Source organism: Rhamphochromis longiceps, linkage group LG23 (assembly GCF_057381845.1).
Source record: "Rhamphochromis longiceps isolate RC_006_pf linkage group LG23, R_longiceps_female_GT1.1, whole genome shotgun sequence".
Lineage (NCBI taxonomy): Eukaryota > Metazoa > Chordata > Actinopteri > Cichliformes > Cichlidae > Rhamphochromis > Rhamphochromis longiceps.
Genome location: NC_140578.1, coordinates 10130819 through 10148578, shown reverse-complemented (window position 1 = coordinate 10148578; position 17760 = coordinate 10130819). Strand labels below are relative to the sequence as shown.

The 17760-nt window shown below is 49.6% G+C and overlaps 1 protein-coding gene across 1 annotated transcript; it reads right to left on the bottom strand.

Moving 5' to 3' along the window:
- Nucleotides 1–481: 481 nt before the first annotated feature.
- Nucleotides 482–17104, bottom strand: nwd1 (NACHT and WD repeat domain containing 1). Its single transcript, XM_085399448.1, has 19 exons — nt 16972–17104; nt 15158–15243; nt 13637–13753; nt 13018–13372; nt 11624–12923; nt 11210–11413; nt 10932–11085; nt 10469–10586; nt 10120–10284; nt 9849–10046; nt 9638–9760; nt 3524–3723; nt 3175–3441; nt 2667–2757; nt 2447–2595; nt 2026–2299; nt 1364–1920; nt 1154–1259; nt 482–899 (listed from the first exon to the last, which is right to left on the bottom strand). Exons 1-19 carry the CDS (start codon nt 17102–17104, stop codon nt 589–591), a joined length of 4908 nt encoding a protein of 1635 aa, XP_085255574.1. The 3' UTR covers nt 482–588.
- Between the last annotated feature and the right edge of the window lie 656 nt (nt 17105–17760).

Sequence of the window (17760 nt, the reverse complement as noted above, 5' to 3'; positions counted from 1 at the left end):
ATAAACAAAGATTATTTTGAATTGTGACTCATGCACAGCTGCTCTACTGTGGAATAAAAATAAAGAGCAGTAAAGATATTTTCTCTGTATGCATTAGTTTACAGCTTTGTGTACCAAGATAATAATGATGACAGTGGTTGTGTCTGATTTGGATTCTTTAGAAAGAAGCAGGAAGTTTCTGGTCTCTTACGAGGAAACTGTACAAGCAGTTAAACCAGTGAAAGCACAAAAAGAACCAAACTGAATTATCAAATAATCAATATTTGCATATTTTAAATGAAAATCCTTCAGAAAAGTTGAATTTTTATATGAAACTGTCAGTCCTGCTGCAGACGGCTCAGCATCACAAAAACATGAAGCTTTTAAATCTTCAATGTGTAAAGAAAGGATTCACTCACTGTGTTTTCAACACTATAATCAGCTTCAGAGAAACTGAATGTTTGCAGTAATTCACAGGAGAACAAGCGTGTGCTGTACTGATTACATGTTTATTAAATATAATGATCAAATATTGGTAAATAACATTTTTTTTCCCCTCCTTGAACGGCCAGTGAAGGGTCCGGGAGCCGTGACTTGGGCCCTGCTGTCCTACAGCATGACACATGCAGAGGAGGGTTTGGCTTTGAACATGCCCACGAGGTTCAGGTTTAACTGGGTGGGGTTAAAGTCCTGCAGGTTGGATACGGAGGTCTGCGGTCCTTCCCGGTCCTTCTCCCTAGAGGTGACCCGGTACTGGGCCCTGAAACTCCTCACAGGGTTGTAGTCGGGCCCGATGTGGTCTGGACACCGAAACAGCTCTCTGATGATGGCGCCCTGCCGGGTTATGGCCACAAAGCCGTCCCTGAAGGTCACCATTCGGACAACGGGGGAGTAGACGTACTGAACGAAGAGCAGGTTTCCTGACGGGAGAAATGAATAAAGCTCAGTGGCTGGAATGATAGAACTGTTTATAAAATCCCAAAGGCCAAACTGTTGGAGAATCTTTTGTTTGCAGCTGACTGAACTCTAGAGAGTTGCAACCAGGACGGCTCAGACCTGGGAGTGGTCCAGGTGCAAAACTGCTGGTGCACGCTTCAGTGCTTGTCTGTATCCCAGATTTTTGCCTTTTTTAGCCCTAAAATCTAACTCTGCAGCCGAACACAAACATGCATACCTGATGCAACGTCCCAGACTTTGATGGTTCGGTCCTGAGACCCGGTGAAGATGAAGCGGTCGGTTTCAGAGAACGCAGCAGAGAGGACGCCCTCAAAGAGAAAGCCCTAAAAATGAGATGACAGAAGAAGAGACGGACCAAAGGCCCGACAGTGACATCGGCACAAGTCATCCATGCTCATACTCGCAGAGCGTTCCTTTGACCTCTCACCTTGTACTCCATGGTGTGGTCCAGGGCCAGCGGGTTCAGGGCCCACAGCCTCTGCACAGTGTCCTCGGAGCCCACCAGAGCATGAGCCCCCCGGTTACTGACCGTCACACAGGTCACTCCGCTGCGGTGAGGCTCCAAGTCGGAGACGTCGCCACCCCTGCCAAAGTCCCACAGCGTCACCTCCCCACAGCTCGTGCCGTACAGCAGCCTGCGGTCGGGAAGCAGGGCCATGGCGGACAGCGGGGCGTGGAGAAGGGGCAGTGCAAACTTCTTCAGAGGCCCCTCCACCGTGGGAAAGTTGTCCCTGGAAGCGATCTCGAACAGGCACACCGAGTCCTCGTAGGCCACCGCCAGGTGCTTCTCCTTGGTGCCGGCGGTGAGGCAGAGGACCCTGCAGAGGCTCTCCGGGGGGGGGATGCAAAGCGTCTCCTGAGGCAGGGCTAATGGGTAGATGAGGACGGTGCCACTCGTCAGGCCGCAGAGGAGGAGACGTTTGTTCTGAGCCAACTCCAGACAGGACACCTCGGAGGAGACGGGCAAACGCTCGCACACAGAACCTGCAGGGGGAACCAGCATAGACCTCAGGGGGCGTGACATCATTCTAATGTTTATTCTAATGTTTTCTAATGTTCTGTAAGTAGCCGCCACCTTTCACCTCTGACCTGTGTGGCTGTTCCAGCTCATGACCTCGGTATGGCTCTGCTGGTGGACATAGAAAACCTGATCGCCGTCTTTGGTGAGGGCAATGTGGGCGGAGTCTGCAGGAATGCGGATGGTAGGTTTGGTGCTGGCGTCGTACTTCAGGTTCCACAGCAGGATGGAAGAGGTGGCCGTCGAGGCCGAAACCACAAAGTCATTAAAGAGAAGCACACAGGTGACAGGGGCGTCCGCCCCACACAGAGAGTCCAACAGCGCCCCCGTGGTCACCGACCACACCTGTGAGAGAATAACAGTCTTTTCAGAATAAAATGAGCTGTAATTACAGAGAGACACTCTGTGGCTTCAGTCATCTTTATAAAATGCCCAATGTCTTCAGTGTTTTGAACTGAGTGAATCGGATCGTGCTTCCTGCTGGTTTCTTACTCGTACAAGTTGGTCTGCAGCTCCAGACACGAGCCGCCTGCCGTCTGAGGAGACACAGGCGGATAAAATGTCATCGTCGTGCTGGAGGTCAAGGAATCGGTCCAGAGAGTCGCCGAGGATGCTGAAGAGGCTCAGAGTGCACTCGCTGGCTGCGGACGACACAAAGAATCAGGATGCTTCTGTGCAGGTCCGAAGCACAGCGCTCAGCGCTCAGGCCTACCTGCTAACAGGGTTTTTTCATCTTCAGTGACTGAGAAGAAGGAAGGAAGCAGAGGAAACTCGCCAACAGTCTGTTTGCCTGTCCTGGAAATCTGCACGATAAAACGGCATCATCGTCGTCATTGTGGAAAGTAAAAGGAAAAAAAAGCTTTTTAGAGTGAATTCAGCTGCAGACCTGAGAGCGCCACTCAAAATATTTTAAATTCTTACACCACATTTACCTAACCTGTACAAACACAACCTTTTTAATTGTGATATATTAAATTTACATTTCCTTTTTATATTATGTATTTTATTGGATAACTATAATTATTGTGGCTTGTTTAATTGCATTTTCAGAAATGTATTAATATAGTCACATATTTATAGGCGTACATTTTTAAACCTTTAAAAACCTTAAAATCGTATAATTTTTGATCATTAATCTTGATTTTTAATGTTTTAATTTCATACTATTATAATTATTTCAGGTGTGTGTGTGTGTGTGTGAGAGAGAGAGAGACACACACCTGGTGGAGGAATCCTCCTTTATACACAACAAACACTTTCTCACGTTTGGGGAGCATCAACGTGGTTACGACAGTCCGGTGCCTCACTGAGTTTTCCTGCGGAGTTTTCACCGTTAACTGAGTCCCGTAAACTGGGTGCGAGATCCTGACCCGACCGGAGTTGGACAGATAGACCACCGATTCTCCAAGAACCCCGAGAACCAACCAGACCTCATCGTCGCTGCTGTTCAGGTGAAGCTCCGCCCCATCCAGCTGCCACACCTTCACCTGAAGCAAGAGCAGAAACGGGATCAGATATGACGAGAGACATTCGGCAGTGCGTGAACGAAGCTAGGCGCGGAGGCGGTACCTGTGTCCTGGTGTAAACGAAGAGCAGCTGCTCAGATAGGTGGAGGTGCACCGATGAAGGGATGGAGTCTATAGGCACTGCCTCCTCGATGCAGAAGAGCTGCTGGCCATTCATCAGGCTCCACCTCCTCAGTGAACCGTCAGCAGCCAATGAGAGGCAGTGGGCGGGGCTGCCGATCACCTTGACAGCCAAGATTGAAGCTATAAAACATACAGAAGGCATAATTATCACCTGTGTTCATCGCCTGGGCAAAGCTAAATGAAGACCCTGCAGCCCTTTTCTGGTTTCTACATGCTCAGTGTTTGCTAACCAATTCATCCCTGGAAATGGTTTTCTACAGAGGTTTGCTTGGCACGACTGTCACTACAGGGAGTGCAGAATTATTAGGCAAATTGTATTTTTGAGGAATAATTTTGTTATTGAACAACAACCATGTTCTCAATGAACCCAAAAAACTCATTAATATCAAAGCTGAATGTTTTTGGAAGTAGTTTTTAGTTTGTTTTTAGCTTTAGCTATTTTAGGGGGATATCTGTGTGTGCAGGTGACTATTACTGTGCATAATTATTAGGCAACTTAACAAAAAATAAATATATACCCATTTCAATTATTTATTTTTACCAGTGACACCAATATAACATCTCCACATTCACAAATATACATTTCTGACATTCAAAAACAAAACAAAAACAAATCAGCGACCAATATAGCCACCTTTCTTTGCAAGGACATTCAAAAGCCTGCCATCCATGGATTCTGTCAGTTTTGATCTGTTCACCATCAACATTGCGTGCAGCAGCAACCACAGCCTCCCAGACACTGTTCAGAGAGGTGTACTGTTTTCCCTCCTTGTAAATCTCACATTTGATGATGGACCACAGGTTCTCAATGGGGTTCAGATCAGGTGAACAAGGAGGCCATGTCATTAGTTTTTCTTCTTTTATACCCTTTCTTGCCAGCCACGCTGTGGAGTACTTGGACGCGTGTGATGGAGCATTGTCCTGCATGAAAATCATGTTTTTCTTGAAGGATGCAGACTTCTTCCTGTACCACTGCTTGAAGAAGGTGTCTTCCAGAAACTGGCAGTAGGACTGGGAGTTGAGCTTGACTCCATCCTCAACCTGAAAAGGCCCCACAAGCTCATCTTTGATGATACCAGCCCAAACCAGTACTCCACCTCCACCTTGCTGGCGTCTGAGTCGGACTGGAGCTCTCTGCCCTTTACCAATCCAGCCACGGGCCCATCCACCTGGCCCATCAAGACTCACTCTCATTTCATCAGTCCATAAAACCTTAGAAAATCAGTCTTGAGATATTTCTTGGCCCAGTCTTGACGTTTCAGCTTGTGTGTCTTGTTCAGCGGTGGTCGTCTTTCAGCCTTTCTTACCTTGGCCATGTCTCTGAGTATTGTACACCTTGTGCTTTTGGGCACTCCAGTGATGTTGCAGCTCTGAAATATGGCCAAACTGGTGGCAAGTGGCATCTTGGCAGCTGCACGCTTGACTTTTCTCAGTTCATGGGAAGTTATTTGGCACCTTGGTTTTTCCACACGCTTCTTGCGACCCTGTTGACTATTTTGAATGAAACGCTTGATTGTTCGATGATCACGCTTCAGAAGCTTTGCAATTTTGAGACTGCTGCATCCCTCTGCAAGATATCTCACTATTTTTGACTTTTCTGAGCCTGTCAAGTCCTTCTTTTGACCCATTTTGCCAAAGGAAAGGAAGTTGCCTAATAATTATGCACACCTGATATAGGGTGTTGATGTCATTAGACCACACCCCTTCTCATTACAGAGATTCACATCACCTCCATTCATCCATCCATCCTCATCCGCTTTGTCCAGGGCCGGGTCGCGGGGGCAGCAGCCTAAGCAAAGAGGCCCAGACCTCCCTCTCCCCAGCCACCTCCTCCAGCTTATCCGGGGGAATACCAAGGCGTTCCCAGGCCAGCCGAGAGATATAATCTCTCCAGCGTGTCCTGGGTCTGCCCCGGGGCCTCCTCCCGGTGGGACATGCCTGGAACACCTCACCCAGGAGGCGCCCAGGGGGCATCCTTGTCAGATGCCCGAACCACCTCAGCTGGCTCCTTTCGATGTGGAGCAGCAGCTGCTCTACTCTGAGCCCCTCCCGGATGGCCGAACTTCTCACCCTATCTCTAAGGGAGAGGCCAGCCACCCTTCGGAGGAAGCTCATTTCTGCCGCTTGTATCCGCGATCTCATTCTTTCGGTCACTACCCACAGCTCGTGGCCATAGGTGAGGGTAGGGACGTAGATCGACCGGTAAATTGAGAGCTTCGCTTTTACACTCAGCTCCCTCTTCACCACGACGGACCGGTGCAGCGTCCGCATTACTGCAGCTGCAGCCCCAATCCATCTGTCGATCTCCGGCTCCCTTCTCCCATCACTCGCGAACAAGACCCCGAGATACTTGAACTCCTCCACTTGGGGCAGGAACTCATCCCCGACCCGGAGTGGGCACTACACCCTTTTCCGGCTGAGAACCATGGCCTCAGATTTGGAGGTGCTGATCCTCATTCCCGCTGCTTCACACTCGGCTGCGAACCGTTCCAGTGCGAGCTGGAGGCCCTCACCCGATGAAGCCAACAGAACCACATCATCTGCAAAAATCAGAGATGAGATTCTGAGGCCACCAAAGCGAAAGCCCTCCGCCACTTGGCTGCGCCTAGAAATCCTGTCCATAAAAATTATGAACAGAACCGGAGACAAAGGGCAGCCCTGGCGGAGCCCATCACCCACCGGGAACGAGTCCGACTTATTGCCGGCAATGCAAACCAAGCTCTTGCAACGGTTGTATAGGGATCGAATGGCCCGTAGCAATGGGCCAGACACCCCATATTCCCGCAACACCTCCCACAGGACACCCCGAGGGACACGGTCGAATGCCTTCTCCAAGTCCACAAAACACATGTAGACTGGTTGGGCAAACTCCCATGCACCCTCAAGTATCCTGGAGAGGATAAAGAGCTGGTCCAGTGTTCCGCGACCAGGACGAAAATCGCATTGTTCCTCCTGTATCCGAGGTTCGACTAACGGACGAACTCTCCTTTCCAGCACCCTGGCATAGACTTTCCCAGGGAGGCTGAGGAGTGTGATCCCCCTGTAGTTGGAACACACCCTCCGGTCCCCTTTCTTAAAGATGGGGACCACCACCCCGGTCTGCCAGTCCACAGGTACTGCCCCTGATCTCCACGCAACATTGCAGAGGCGTGTCAACCAGGACAGCCCTACAACGTCCAGAGCCTTCAGGAACTCGGGGCGGACCTCATCAACACCAGGGGCTCTGCCACCAAGGAGTTGTTTAACTGCCTCAGTGACCTCGCCCCCGGAAATTGGCGGGTCATTCCCCTCATCCCCAGACTCTGCTTCCTCCTCGGAAGACGTGTCAGTGGGATTAAGGAGGTCCTCGAAGTATTCCTTCCACCGCCTGACAATTTTCTCAGTCGACGTCAGCAGCGCTCCGCCAGCACTATACACAGTGCAGGTAGAGCACCGCTTTCCCCTCCTGAGACGTCTGACGGTTTGCCAGAATCTCTTCGAGGCAGTCCGAAAGTCTTTTTCCATGGCCTCTCCGAACTCCTCCCACACCCGAGTTTTTGCTTCAGCCACTGCCCGAGCCGCATTCCGCTTGGCCTGTCGATACCTGTCGGCTGCCTCCGGAGTCCCACAGGCTAACCAAGCCCGATAGGACTCCTTCTTCAGCCTAGTGGCTCCCTTCACCTCTGGTGTCCACCATTTGGTTCGGGGATTACCACCATGGCAGGCACCAACCACCTTGCGGCCGCAGCTCAATGCAGCAGCTTCGGCAATGGAGATGCTGAACATGGTCCATTCGGACTCAATGTCCCCAGTCTCCCTCGGAATGCTGTTGAAGCTCTGCCGGAGGTGTGCGTTGAAGATCTCGCGGACTGGGGCCTCTGCTAGACGTTCCCAGCACACCCTCACTACGCGTTTAGGTGCACCAGGTCTGTCCAGCATCTTCCCCCGCCACCTGATCCAACTCACCACCAGGTGGTGATCAGTTGACAGCTCAGCCCCTCTCTTTACCCGAGTGTCCAGAACATATGGTCGCAGGTCTGCTGATACGATTACAAAATCGATCATCGACCTACGGCCTAGAGCGTCCTGGTGCCACGTGCACTTATGGACACTCTTATGTTCGAACAGGGTGTTCGTTATGGCCAAACTGTGATTAGCACAGAAGTCCAATAACAGAGCACCGCTCGGGTTCAGATCAGGGAGGCCGTTCCTCCCAATCACGCCCCTCCAGGTCTCGCTGTCGTTACCCACGTGAGCATTGAAGTCTCCCAGCAGGACAACAGAGTCTCCAGGTGGAGCACCCTCCAGCACCCCCCCCCCCCCCAGGGACTCTAAGAAGGCTGGGTACTCTGAACTGCCACTCGGCGCATAAGCGCAGATGACAGTCAGGACCCGTTCCACGACCCTAAGGCTCAGGGAACAAACCCTTTCGTCCACCGGGAAAAACCCCAACGTACCGGCAGCAAGCCGAGGGGATATTAGGATATCCACCCCAGCCCGCCGCCTCTCACCAAGGGCAACTCCAGACTGAGACAGAGTCCAGCCCCTCTCCAGGAGACTGGTTCCAGAGCCCAAGCCATGTGTAGAGGTGAGCCCGACTATATCTAGCCGGTACCTCTCAACCTCACGCACTAACTCAGGCTCCTTCCCCACCAGAGAGGTGACATTCCATGTCCCTATTGCCAGTCTTGGCAGCCGGGGGTCAGTCCGCCAGGGCCTCCGCTCCTGGCCGCCACCCGGCACACAATGCACCCGACCCCTATGGCGGCTCCTGCGGGTGGTGGGCCTGCGGGAGGATGGGCCCATGTCTCCTCTTCGGGCTGTGCCCGGCCGGGCCCCATGGACTAAGGCCCGGCCACCAGACGCTCGCCCTCGGGCACCCTCCCCGGGCCTGGCTCCAGGGCGAGGCCCCGGTAACCCTATCCCGGGCAGGGTAAACTGTTCCCTCGGTGTCCTTTTCATAAGGGTCTTATGAATCGCTCTTTGTCTGGTCCCTCACCCAGGGCCAATTTGCCATGGGAGACCCTACCAGGGACCCTACCCAGACAACATAGCCCCTGGGATCCCTGTGACACACAAACCCCTCCACCACGATAAGGTAGCGATTCATCACCTAATATGCTTAATTGGTAGCAGGCTTTCGAGCCTATACAGATTGGAGTAAGACAACATGCATGAAGAGTAAGACAACATGCATGAAGAGGATGATGTGGACAAAATACTCATTTGCCTAATAATTCTGCACTCCCTGTATTTGCATCACCCATGTGGTTCCTTACTGCAGAGCAAGTCGGACTGTAGACGGATCTAACAGGTGGGGTTTAGAGCTAGATGACGTGGAAGAAAACTGCATAAAACTCACTTATTTTTCGGAGGAAACAAGACAAAAACTGATTGTTAATGCTTTAACACTGACGTTTATCCCTCTGAAATTCAGCGTCAGTTCCTGTTTTTTTGTTTTGTTTATTTGTTGTTGTTTTTTTATTGATCAAATACCCACTCTGGGTTGGAGGAGTTTAAGTATCTGAGGTTCACAGCGAGGGGAGATGGAGCAGGAGATCGACAGGTGGATCAGCAAACCTGTGTGCTCAGAGTCGAGAAGTGCTATATATATATGAACCACTGAAAAAATAAGATCATGGACGCATGTGGTGGATATTAGCTTCCTCTGAAACGGGTCTGAGCTTGTAGTGCCGCTGGTCCCCCACATTGAAAGGAGGCAGGATGAGGTGAGCTGTCTCCTAGGAGACGATGGGGCAGGCCCAGGACACGCCGGAGAGCCTGTGTCTCTGTCGGAGTCACTGCTGCCCTAAGCCTAAAGAGCATAAATCAGATGAAGCCTGGACTTTTATCGGCTGAAGGGGGTTTGGCACAAAAAAATTTGAGTGCTCGTATGGCTCTGCAACAGATCCCATGAGTTACCTGTCTGTGTTTAAGACAGGTAAGTAAACAAGCCTTTAACAGTTACCTTCATCCTGCTGTACAAACGTGGAGCGGGAGGAAGACACCCTGTGTTCTATCGTTCAGTCAGCTGTGTGTTCTGGGCCAGACTCACCTGTGTGTCCCAGCAAGGTGTGGACAAGCTGCTTGTCAAGCATGCTCCAAACCTCCACCACGCCGTCATCTGACCCCGCAACTAGGAGCCTCAACACCACGCTGATGTCCATGCAGACAACACCTGCAAAAATGTCACAGAGTCAGGCTGCTGAATGAGTCAAAGCAAAAACCGAATTAAACCAAATTAAACCAAAAACGCATCATCTGACCTCCCCGCAGCACACTTAGCGTGTGCTGCAGCGCCCCCCCTGGCTGCTGCAGGAAGCTGCTCCTTGGGATGAGAATCGGATCCGGATACTTCAGTAACCACTCCTCACACTGGCTACACAGCCGCCCAATCACAGTGGGGAAGGCGGAGTTGAGTGAGGACAGTCGGGCCAACAGCTCGGAGTAAAACAAAGACACTTCTGCGGCAAGAGAGAAGACTGTAAAACTTTAACATGACATGTGACTGTGAGCCAGTGAACACATCTAACTGACCCATGTGTCCCTCCAGGAAGCATAAGCTGGGTTTCATCAGGACCAGAGCATCTCGTATCAGTCCAGTCTCTGTGCAGTCCATGTACTTGGAGCACTGGTCCAGGTCATGGATCACAGATGAGACACCACACAGCCGGCTCTTAATGAACAGCCACTCAGCACAGCCTGCAAACACACAGAGGTAAATTGGGAGCAGTGGAGACACACAGAGGTGAACAGAGAACAGTGGAGATACACAGAGGTAAACCAGGTGTAGTTGAAACACTGACACACTTTAGTTTGGTCTCAGCTGAGAATAGTGGGAGTGAGCGGGACCCACATGCCCCTTTCCCCCTGTGTTGTGTCTTACTAATAACTTCCTGTCGAAGCTCCTCCCACAGACCACTGTGCAGCAGGTGGTAGGGCAGCTCCTGCAGCTTCCTGATGTTAGCCAATCCTGGAGCAAACCACAGCGGCTGGGGTGGGACCTGTGACAGCATAGGATCAATCAAAATGCACCATGGATGCAAAAAACTATTTCCACAGATTGTTTAGGCTTGGTCAGATCACACATTTATATTTTTATCAAACTTACCAACGACTCATAAATCATGGATCATGAACCTGATCTGATATGGCAGCTTTCACAAACTGCAAGCTCGCTCCTATGTGTTTTTGCATTCTCATAAACTCATTAATTAAGAGTTTATGAGAATGCATCAGTTTGGAGGAAGATGTAATGACACACTAATTTCCTTATATTCATGAGTACACTATCCTTTTTTTAAATTAAATAACCTCACAAAACAACTAACTGACCCCTGATTTTGTACCTTTCTGTCAGACAGCAGCAGTGAGAGACCCGGCAGAGACGCTGGCCTCAGTTTCCCTGACCACCGACCCAGGAAGTACTCTGCCAGGATCCTCAAACTTCGCCCCCGCCGCTCTGACCTCAGATAATGTGCTGAGACCGCCTCGGACAGACGCCTAAACACAAACAGTTTTCATTTCAATTTCAGCTGGTTGCCAGATGTAGATTTAGTTGTTGTTGTTTTTTTTTATTTATGATTGATTTGTCTGCTCCGATCAATCATTTCTCAGATTTTCTTACTTGTTGTTGAAGGCGATGGTGGCGACTCCATCAGTCCAGCGCTCCTCCAGGTGGTCCTCAAGGTCCTGCCTTAGCCGCGCCCACAGGAGGGGCGGCAGCCGGATCAGTGAGGGAATCGGAGGAAGGGAGTACCGGTACACCTCACTGATGACATCATCATCCAGGGACATGACATCACGCAACTCAGCCTCCAGCAGACCCTCCCTGTGGAGTCAAGTGATCAGATGATGAGATTTTTGTGTGTTTTGGTTGTTTTCTGGCTTTCTGAGTTCAGACTTTTAGAAACACTGATCACCTTTTTGTGATCAATCAATCATGTTATCAGTATCAATCGATGGATAAATCCAAACTGAAACAGTGGCGATCTTATGTGGTGATCTGACGTTCGTCAGAAAGGTGTGACCATATCCTCACCTTGCTAGAGTGATGTACCCCAAAGCCCCGCCCACCAGCTCCTTCCCGTGTTTTTCCTCCAGCATAAGGAAGAGGTGTGACATCATTTCCTGAGTGCTGGTACCCAGACGCAGCTCTGTCAGTGGCGTGAAGGACGTCCAGCGTTTGGCGACAGACAGGATGAGTTTGAGGTGGAGTGGGCAGCCAGATGACTCAACAGTTTGCAGCACAGCGCTACTCTGCTCGCACGTCAGCGTCCGCTGAGACGCTCGCAGGTCTGACTCTATGATGCGTTCACCTTCCTCGCAAGACAAACGCTCTGCCTCAAAGAAGCTTCCCAGAGACTCCAACTTAAACCGCATGTTAGCAAATGCCTCGCTGTTGGTTTCCATGGAGACAACCACATGGACGTTGGGCGGGAGGTCAACAGGCAACCAGCGGAGCTTGTGAGCGTGATGTTGGTCTGCAAGCTGCTCCACAGAGTCCAGGACGATGACCAGAGCACCGCCCTGCTGGGAAACCTGCTCAAGAACATCCCAGAAGAATCGCAGCAGCTCCAAGTGAGTGGAGACCGTCAGCGGTGAGGGCGGAGCCAGACCAGAAGCCAAGCACACCTGTGTGCAGATGCTGTGGAGAACGTGGTCAATGTCAGGTTTTTGAGGGTGGCAAGCTGCGAGCAGCCTGATCACCACCACTGCCCTGGCCTCCAGTACACCACGCATCTCCTGGGCCAGTTTGCACAGCACCGCCGTCTTCCCCATCCCGGCGCCACCATGAACCACCAGCGGCCTGTGGCGGACATTACTGGACTCCCACATGGCAAGGCACAGCTTCCCCAGCAGCCCCTCCCTGCCATGGAAACCTCTGCAAAGCTCAGCACTGATGGCAATGTGGCGCCTTGCCTCCGTGACCACCAACCCGTCCATCTTCTCCTCTTCCTCGGTGGTTCCCCACATCTTCCTCCGGCCCAGTGAATCCATCGCTGCGCCAATCCGAGCCTTCATCTGTGAGACAAACTGCTCGCAGACGCTGTCCAGGTACTGAGCATGCTCCTTGCACTTCGGATTTATGCTTCCTCTGCTCAGCTCCACAGAGTGCAGGTTGAGGATCTTCTGTGACTTGACGAAGAGCCGTGTCTTCAGCCCGGCGAGGAGTCCCTGAGCTTCGGCATCCAGCAGGCCGTCGCCGGTCACATCCATGAACTTGGCAAAACGTTTGGGCCCCTCCCTGGACTTCTGATGGGGAATCTCACGAACGAAGAGCAGAGCAGATGATTCATAGTCATTCTGCCACAAACCACGCTCAAACTCCCGCTCTGTGACTGTGGGCAAGAAGAACCAGAAAACACTGAGAAAACAGAGACAACAGAGGGCGACCTGAGTGGCGAGCTGGGCATGGTGTCCGCGAGCTTTCACCTGATGTGTAGAACCGTTGTTTCTCCTCGGCTGTGATCTCGCCGGTGTCCTCGGCGTCAGTGGCTGCAGATCGAAGTAGTCGCAGTAGCCGAGTCTCTGCTAGGCGCCATGACAGGACATCTTTGTCGTGCTGCTTCCCGCTCTCAGGCCGAAGGTCAATGTAATGAGGGAAGTGAGCTATGATTGGCTGAAGGACATAGGTGGGTGGGACAGCATTGCTGTCTTTTTTAAACCACTGGTTAAGTGTCTTAATGCCTTCTGGGTTTTTGGAGAGTTTGGACAGAAGAGCGTCAAAGAGTTTCTCTGGAATGAGGCGAGGAAGAGCTCGGTGGCCGTACCGGTTCCCCAGCAGAGCCTTCAGAGCCAAGAAACAGGAAAATAAAGAGAAGAAGAATGAGTGCACAATTCAGATCCAAAAGAACTGTGGCCTCAGCTTCAGCTCTATGTGTACTTATAATCCACACGTAAACTAAAAAAAATTAAAGTCAAGAAAGAAATAGAGACATTTCAATTCCACTAAACACACATAAAATGTTAATAAAAATAAACATAGTGCTCATTTGTGGCTGAAGTCCAACCTTAACCTTTGACCCGGTGACGAAGAGGACAAAGCACTCACAACGAACGTTGGACCAGCTGACATCTGCTCGCAGCGCTGGATCTCCTCCAGGAAGACCTCACAGGCCTCGTGGTCTCCTGACGGGACGTTTCGGATCCCCCAGCGTAGATCCACAACCTGAAGAGGAAGTGACCTCATTCAACTTTAAGCAGGTATAAACCTCCACTCAGGCAGCTCACAGCAGTTCAGGAGGGAGATGCGTGGTCAATGGGTTAAATGTGGAGTCCTGAAGCCCTGCACCTGCTCATGGGTCATTTGTTATTCATGGGGTGTGTTTTGGTTGTTTTGGTATTGTGACGCACCAACCAGGAAGTGAACTGTCCCAGTTTAGAGCTCACAGCCAGGATTTTATGCTTCACCGTGTTTAGGCAGTAAAAACTTTTCAGCTGGGTTCAGGAAAGGATTGTGCTTTGGGTTAAAATAGTGTGATAGGAGGCGAGGGTCCACTTTGGACTGAGGTATTTGTTTCACCTCGTCAGGTTTGATGGGACGGTTGCCACATGCAGCAAGGAGGGTTCCTACCAACAGACCGGGCCAGTTAAGCTATTATTTTTAATCTGTTTGAATAAGTCTTCATGTATAGATGATCCTTTCCTGCCTAATTTCAGGCTAGAAATCCTGATAAACAGTGTTGGTGGTTAACTTGGAGTGGTCCTTGTTTGCTGCCGCGTCCACGGTGGAGCCTTTGTGACTGTCGAGTAGGGTTTGTAATAATTTAAGTAAAGGAGCTGCAAATTTCTGATTTCATACTAAAGACTAGGTTGGACGTTTTATGATAATGTTTATTGAACTCTATTTCAAATAAAGATTTTGTTTTGAAGTTTTTGGTTGTTTGGTAATTTTTGACCTCTGAACACTGGACTAGACTGGTTTAACAAAGGTAGTGACAGTGTTAGCTGTTTAAGTTTTATTATGCTCCTTCATAGCAGGAACCCTCACGGCCTCTACTCGCTCATATTACCTGGTGCTTCATGTCAGCCCACCAAAGGGCACCTTATGTGTAACTAACACCTCAGCAGCTTTCACATAACTGACCCTGAGACACATTAACTGTCCCAGTTTGGTAACACCGGCAGAAAAGCTGGCATTTCCTGTGTGAGGAAAATCTGCTCCTGCCAATCACTGAGACTTTGTTGCCATAGCTACTAAAATACCGCTGATGTCAGCAGTTTTTTGGCACCAGTCTATTTCACATGGATACAGGTCATTTATGTTGATCATTTCTGCCTTGGTCAGTGGAAAAGACCATGGAGAAAACATGCCACATAGGCAGAAACTGAAAAAAGAGACGTGAACACAAAGATGATCAAATCTAAGTGAAAAAGGAAAGAAAACATGAAGGTAACAAACCGGTCCAGCAGGTGAAAGAGGAGGAACAAAGTGGGCAGAAAACTGGGGGAAAACGCACGCATGTTAGGAGACTTGATTTCAAAATAAAACAGGAAAGGAGTAGAAATGGTCAAACCCTCATGAATGACAGTTACACATGAGGTTTAATGAGCACAACACGTGTGAACTGACCTCGAACACCAAGCCAAGCCCGCAGCAGAAGGACCGGACTTCTGGGTAAGCTTTCTCCAGCAGAGCCTTCCTCTCACTGCTCATATCTGACCACAGATCAGAGAAACTGTCAATCACACGTGGCGCTCAGAGCACAACCAATCAGAGCGTCTGAGCTGGCTTCACATCAAGTTAAGACTGAACAGAAGAGCAAAGAAAGTCTCAGTTGAGAGTTTCAGTGAATGAACCTGGAGCAGAGACGAACCTTCACTCTGAGATCTGATCTGGACAAGTGTACAGGAAGTCGAGCTCAGAACTAAGAATGACACTTTGATCCACATCTGGACTCTTTATCATCATGAGCGTAGACAACACATCTGACATTAAAACATCACAACAGATCAAACTGCAGAATAAAAGTGGAAGACATCGTCCCGATGTTCTGACCCGGATCCAGAGGAGCAGAGCGAGATACAAAGTTTCAACCTGCTCCACTTTCACTGTGTTTGACATTTAGCTGATTTTGTGAGATATCTGAAAATATAAGCCTGCATGGTTTGAGCGCTCTCTGGCTGAAACCATGCAGTTTGAGCCGGAAGAAACTGCTCCCTGACCAAAAATAAAGTCTGTATCACACCAACTCTCAGCAGTCTTTACACAACAAGGTCAAACGCAATCTAACGACTTCCCATCTACAGTGGGTACGGAAAGTATTCAGACCCCCTGGTATTTAGGCCCTGTCACAACCCTAATCCGGTTGTGAGGGGGTATACGTTAGTCGTCGATGCTGCTAGAACTTTGGCTAATGCATCACCCAGCTTGCGACAAACCACTCACGGAGCATCAGGGGCTCAGTAAGTCTACCTTGAAAATTTTGACTGACACAATTGCCAAGTGGATTAGTTTAGAACACGTGCTTTACATAGCTTTGGTTCCTCGTTTCAAGGACTTGAAGTGCCTCCTCAAGAGTGACAGAGAGAGAGAGTGGATAAATGTTTACAAGTTTTGTTAACATGAATGTGCAATGTGATATTTCAGTTTTTCTTTTTTAATAAATCTGCAAAAATGTCAGAAAAACTGTATTTCTGTCAATATCAGGTGCAGTGTGCACGTTAATGAGAAAAAATGAGCTTAAATGATTTTTAGCACATGGCTGCATTATAACGAAGAGTGGAAAATTTAAGGGTGTCTGAATACTTTCCGTACCCACTGTATATTTGTTCAAACTGTGTGCATTACATGGACATGACACTTCATTACGTGGACACTTCAAAGGCATTTCAGCCTTTTTACTACCAAAAAACAAGCACAGGAAATGCTCCATCGCCAGTGTATGAAATGGTTAAAGCACCTTTCTGCTCAGCTCCATGCTTCTTTTTTTCCCACTTGATTAGATTAACTCTGCATGATAAGAATAATCGTATTCATCCTATAAAGACGTGATTTGATGACATCAGCTCATTACAGAAGCAGAAAAGCAGTTTTCAGGTCAGTCTGAGGCTCCTCAGTTTGTCTCATTATTTCAGCTTCAGCAGCATCTGACCCAGCAGAATAACTCTGTAGCCTTTGACCTGTATTTCTGGAGAACAGTTATCAGTTATAGTCAGTTATGTTTGAAAGTGCTGCAGAATCAGATCCAGACTGATGGAGCTGGAGAAAAATAGATCTGTGAAAGTTCTGCAGCTGTTCATCATTCTGGTTTAACGATGAAGAGCAGCTGCAGAGCTCTTCATCATTAAACCAGTTCCAGCTTTGATGGGATTTCATGTTTGAGCTTCAAACTGGTGCTGAGCAGCATGCGTAGGTTCGCTCTGAGCCCACAGAGGTAATCTGACCTGTGAACGTGGAGCTGATGAACACTCGGATCATGTTGCTCTTCGTCCTCTGAGCGCCGTCTGTGCATCCTCTCAGCACGTCTTGCGGGCCGATCTCTCCTCCTCTTCCTTCTGTCGGACTCTGTGCCATCATCCACAGCCTGGAACTGGTCGTCCTCCTCTCCTTCTCCTGGCGTCTGAGGCTCCTCGGCTGCGCTCCAGCCTGTTTGTTCCCTCAGAGAGCTTCCTCCAGGACAACCATCCTCCCACCTGAGCTGCAGGTGTGCCCACAGAGTGGCGTCAGTGTTGCTGCGCTCATGTTAAACTGGAAGATCTGCCAAACAAAACACCCTTACTGCTCTTCTGCTCTGACTCAGAGTTCATAATGATGTTTACTGCAGATCATTCTAATAAAATCACAGTTGATCTTGCTAACAGGAGCATGCGGCCATTTAACCTCCTGACAAACTCCAACAGGAGGCGTTGGAGAAAGGACGACAAGACGTGCATTTCCCTGGGGTCGCATCGGGAAGGACGTCCAGTGTAAAACTGATCAGATTGAAATGCCCGGGGGGGGGGCTGACAGTAGCATCAGTGAGGTTATTTTAGTGCCTGATGTTAATTTGCCCTCAAGTGTTTACCCCAAGTGCAAATACCAACATCAAGTAAACAGCATGAAAACCTTACTTTTAGTTACTCACGCCACCTGGATGTTGTCTGATGTTTTTGTAAGTACTCTATAATTCCTGTAATATGAAAGCTCAGCTGGGCAGGGGTTCAGCTTCAGTCGTACAACTCATTTTAACTAGT

Excerpts from the sequence above, each read along its gene's own strand:
- nwd1 (XM_085399448.1), bottom strand. The coding sequence starts at position 17,104 with ATGATGGCACAGAGTCCGACAGAAGGAAGAGGAGGAGAGATCGGCCCG. Across the intron at positions 12,924-13,017 it reads ACAACGGTTCTACACATCAG|TCACAGAGCGGGAGTTTGAG; the intron begins GTGAAAGCTCGC and ends TCTTGCCCACAG. Across the intron at positions 9,761-9,848 it reads GCTAAGTGTGCTGCGGGGAG|GTGTTGTCTGCATGGACATC; the intron begins GTCAGATGATGC and ends ACATTTTTGCAG.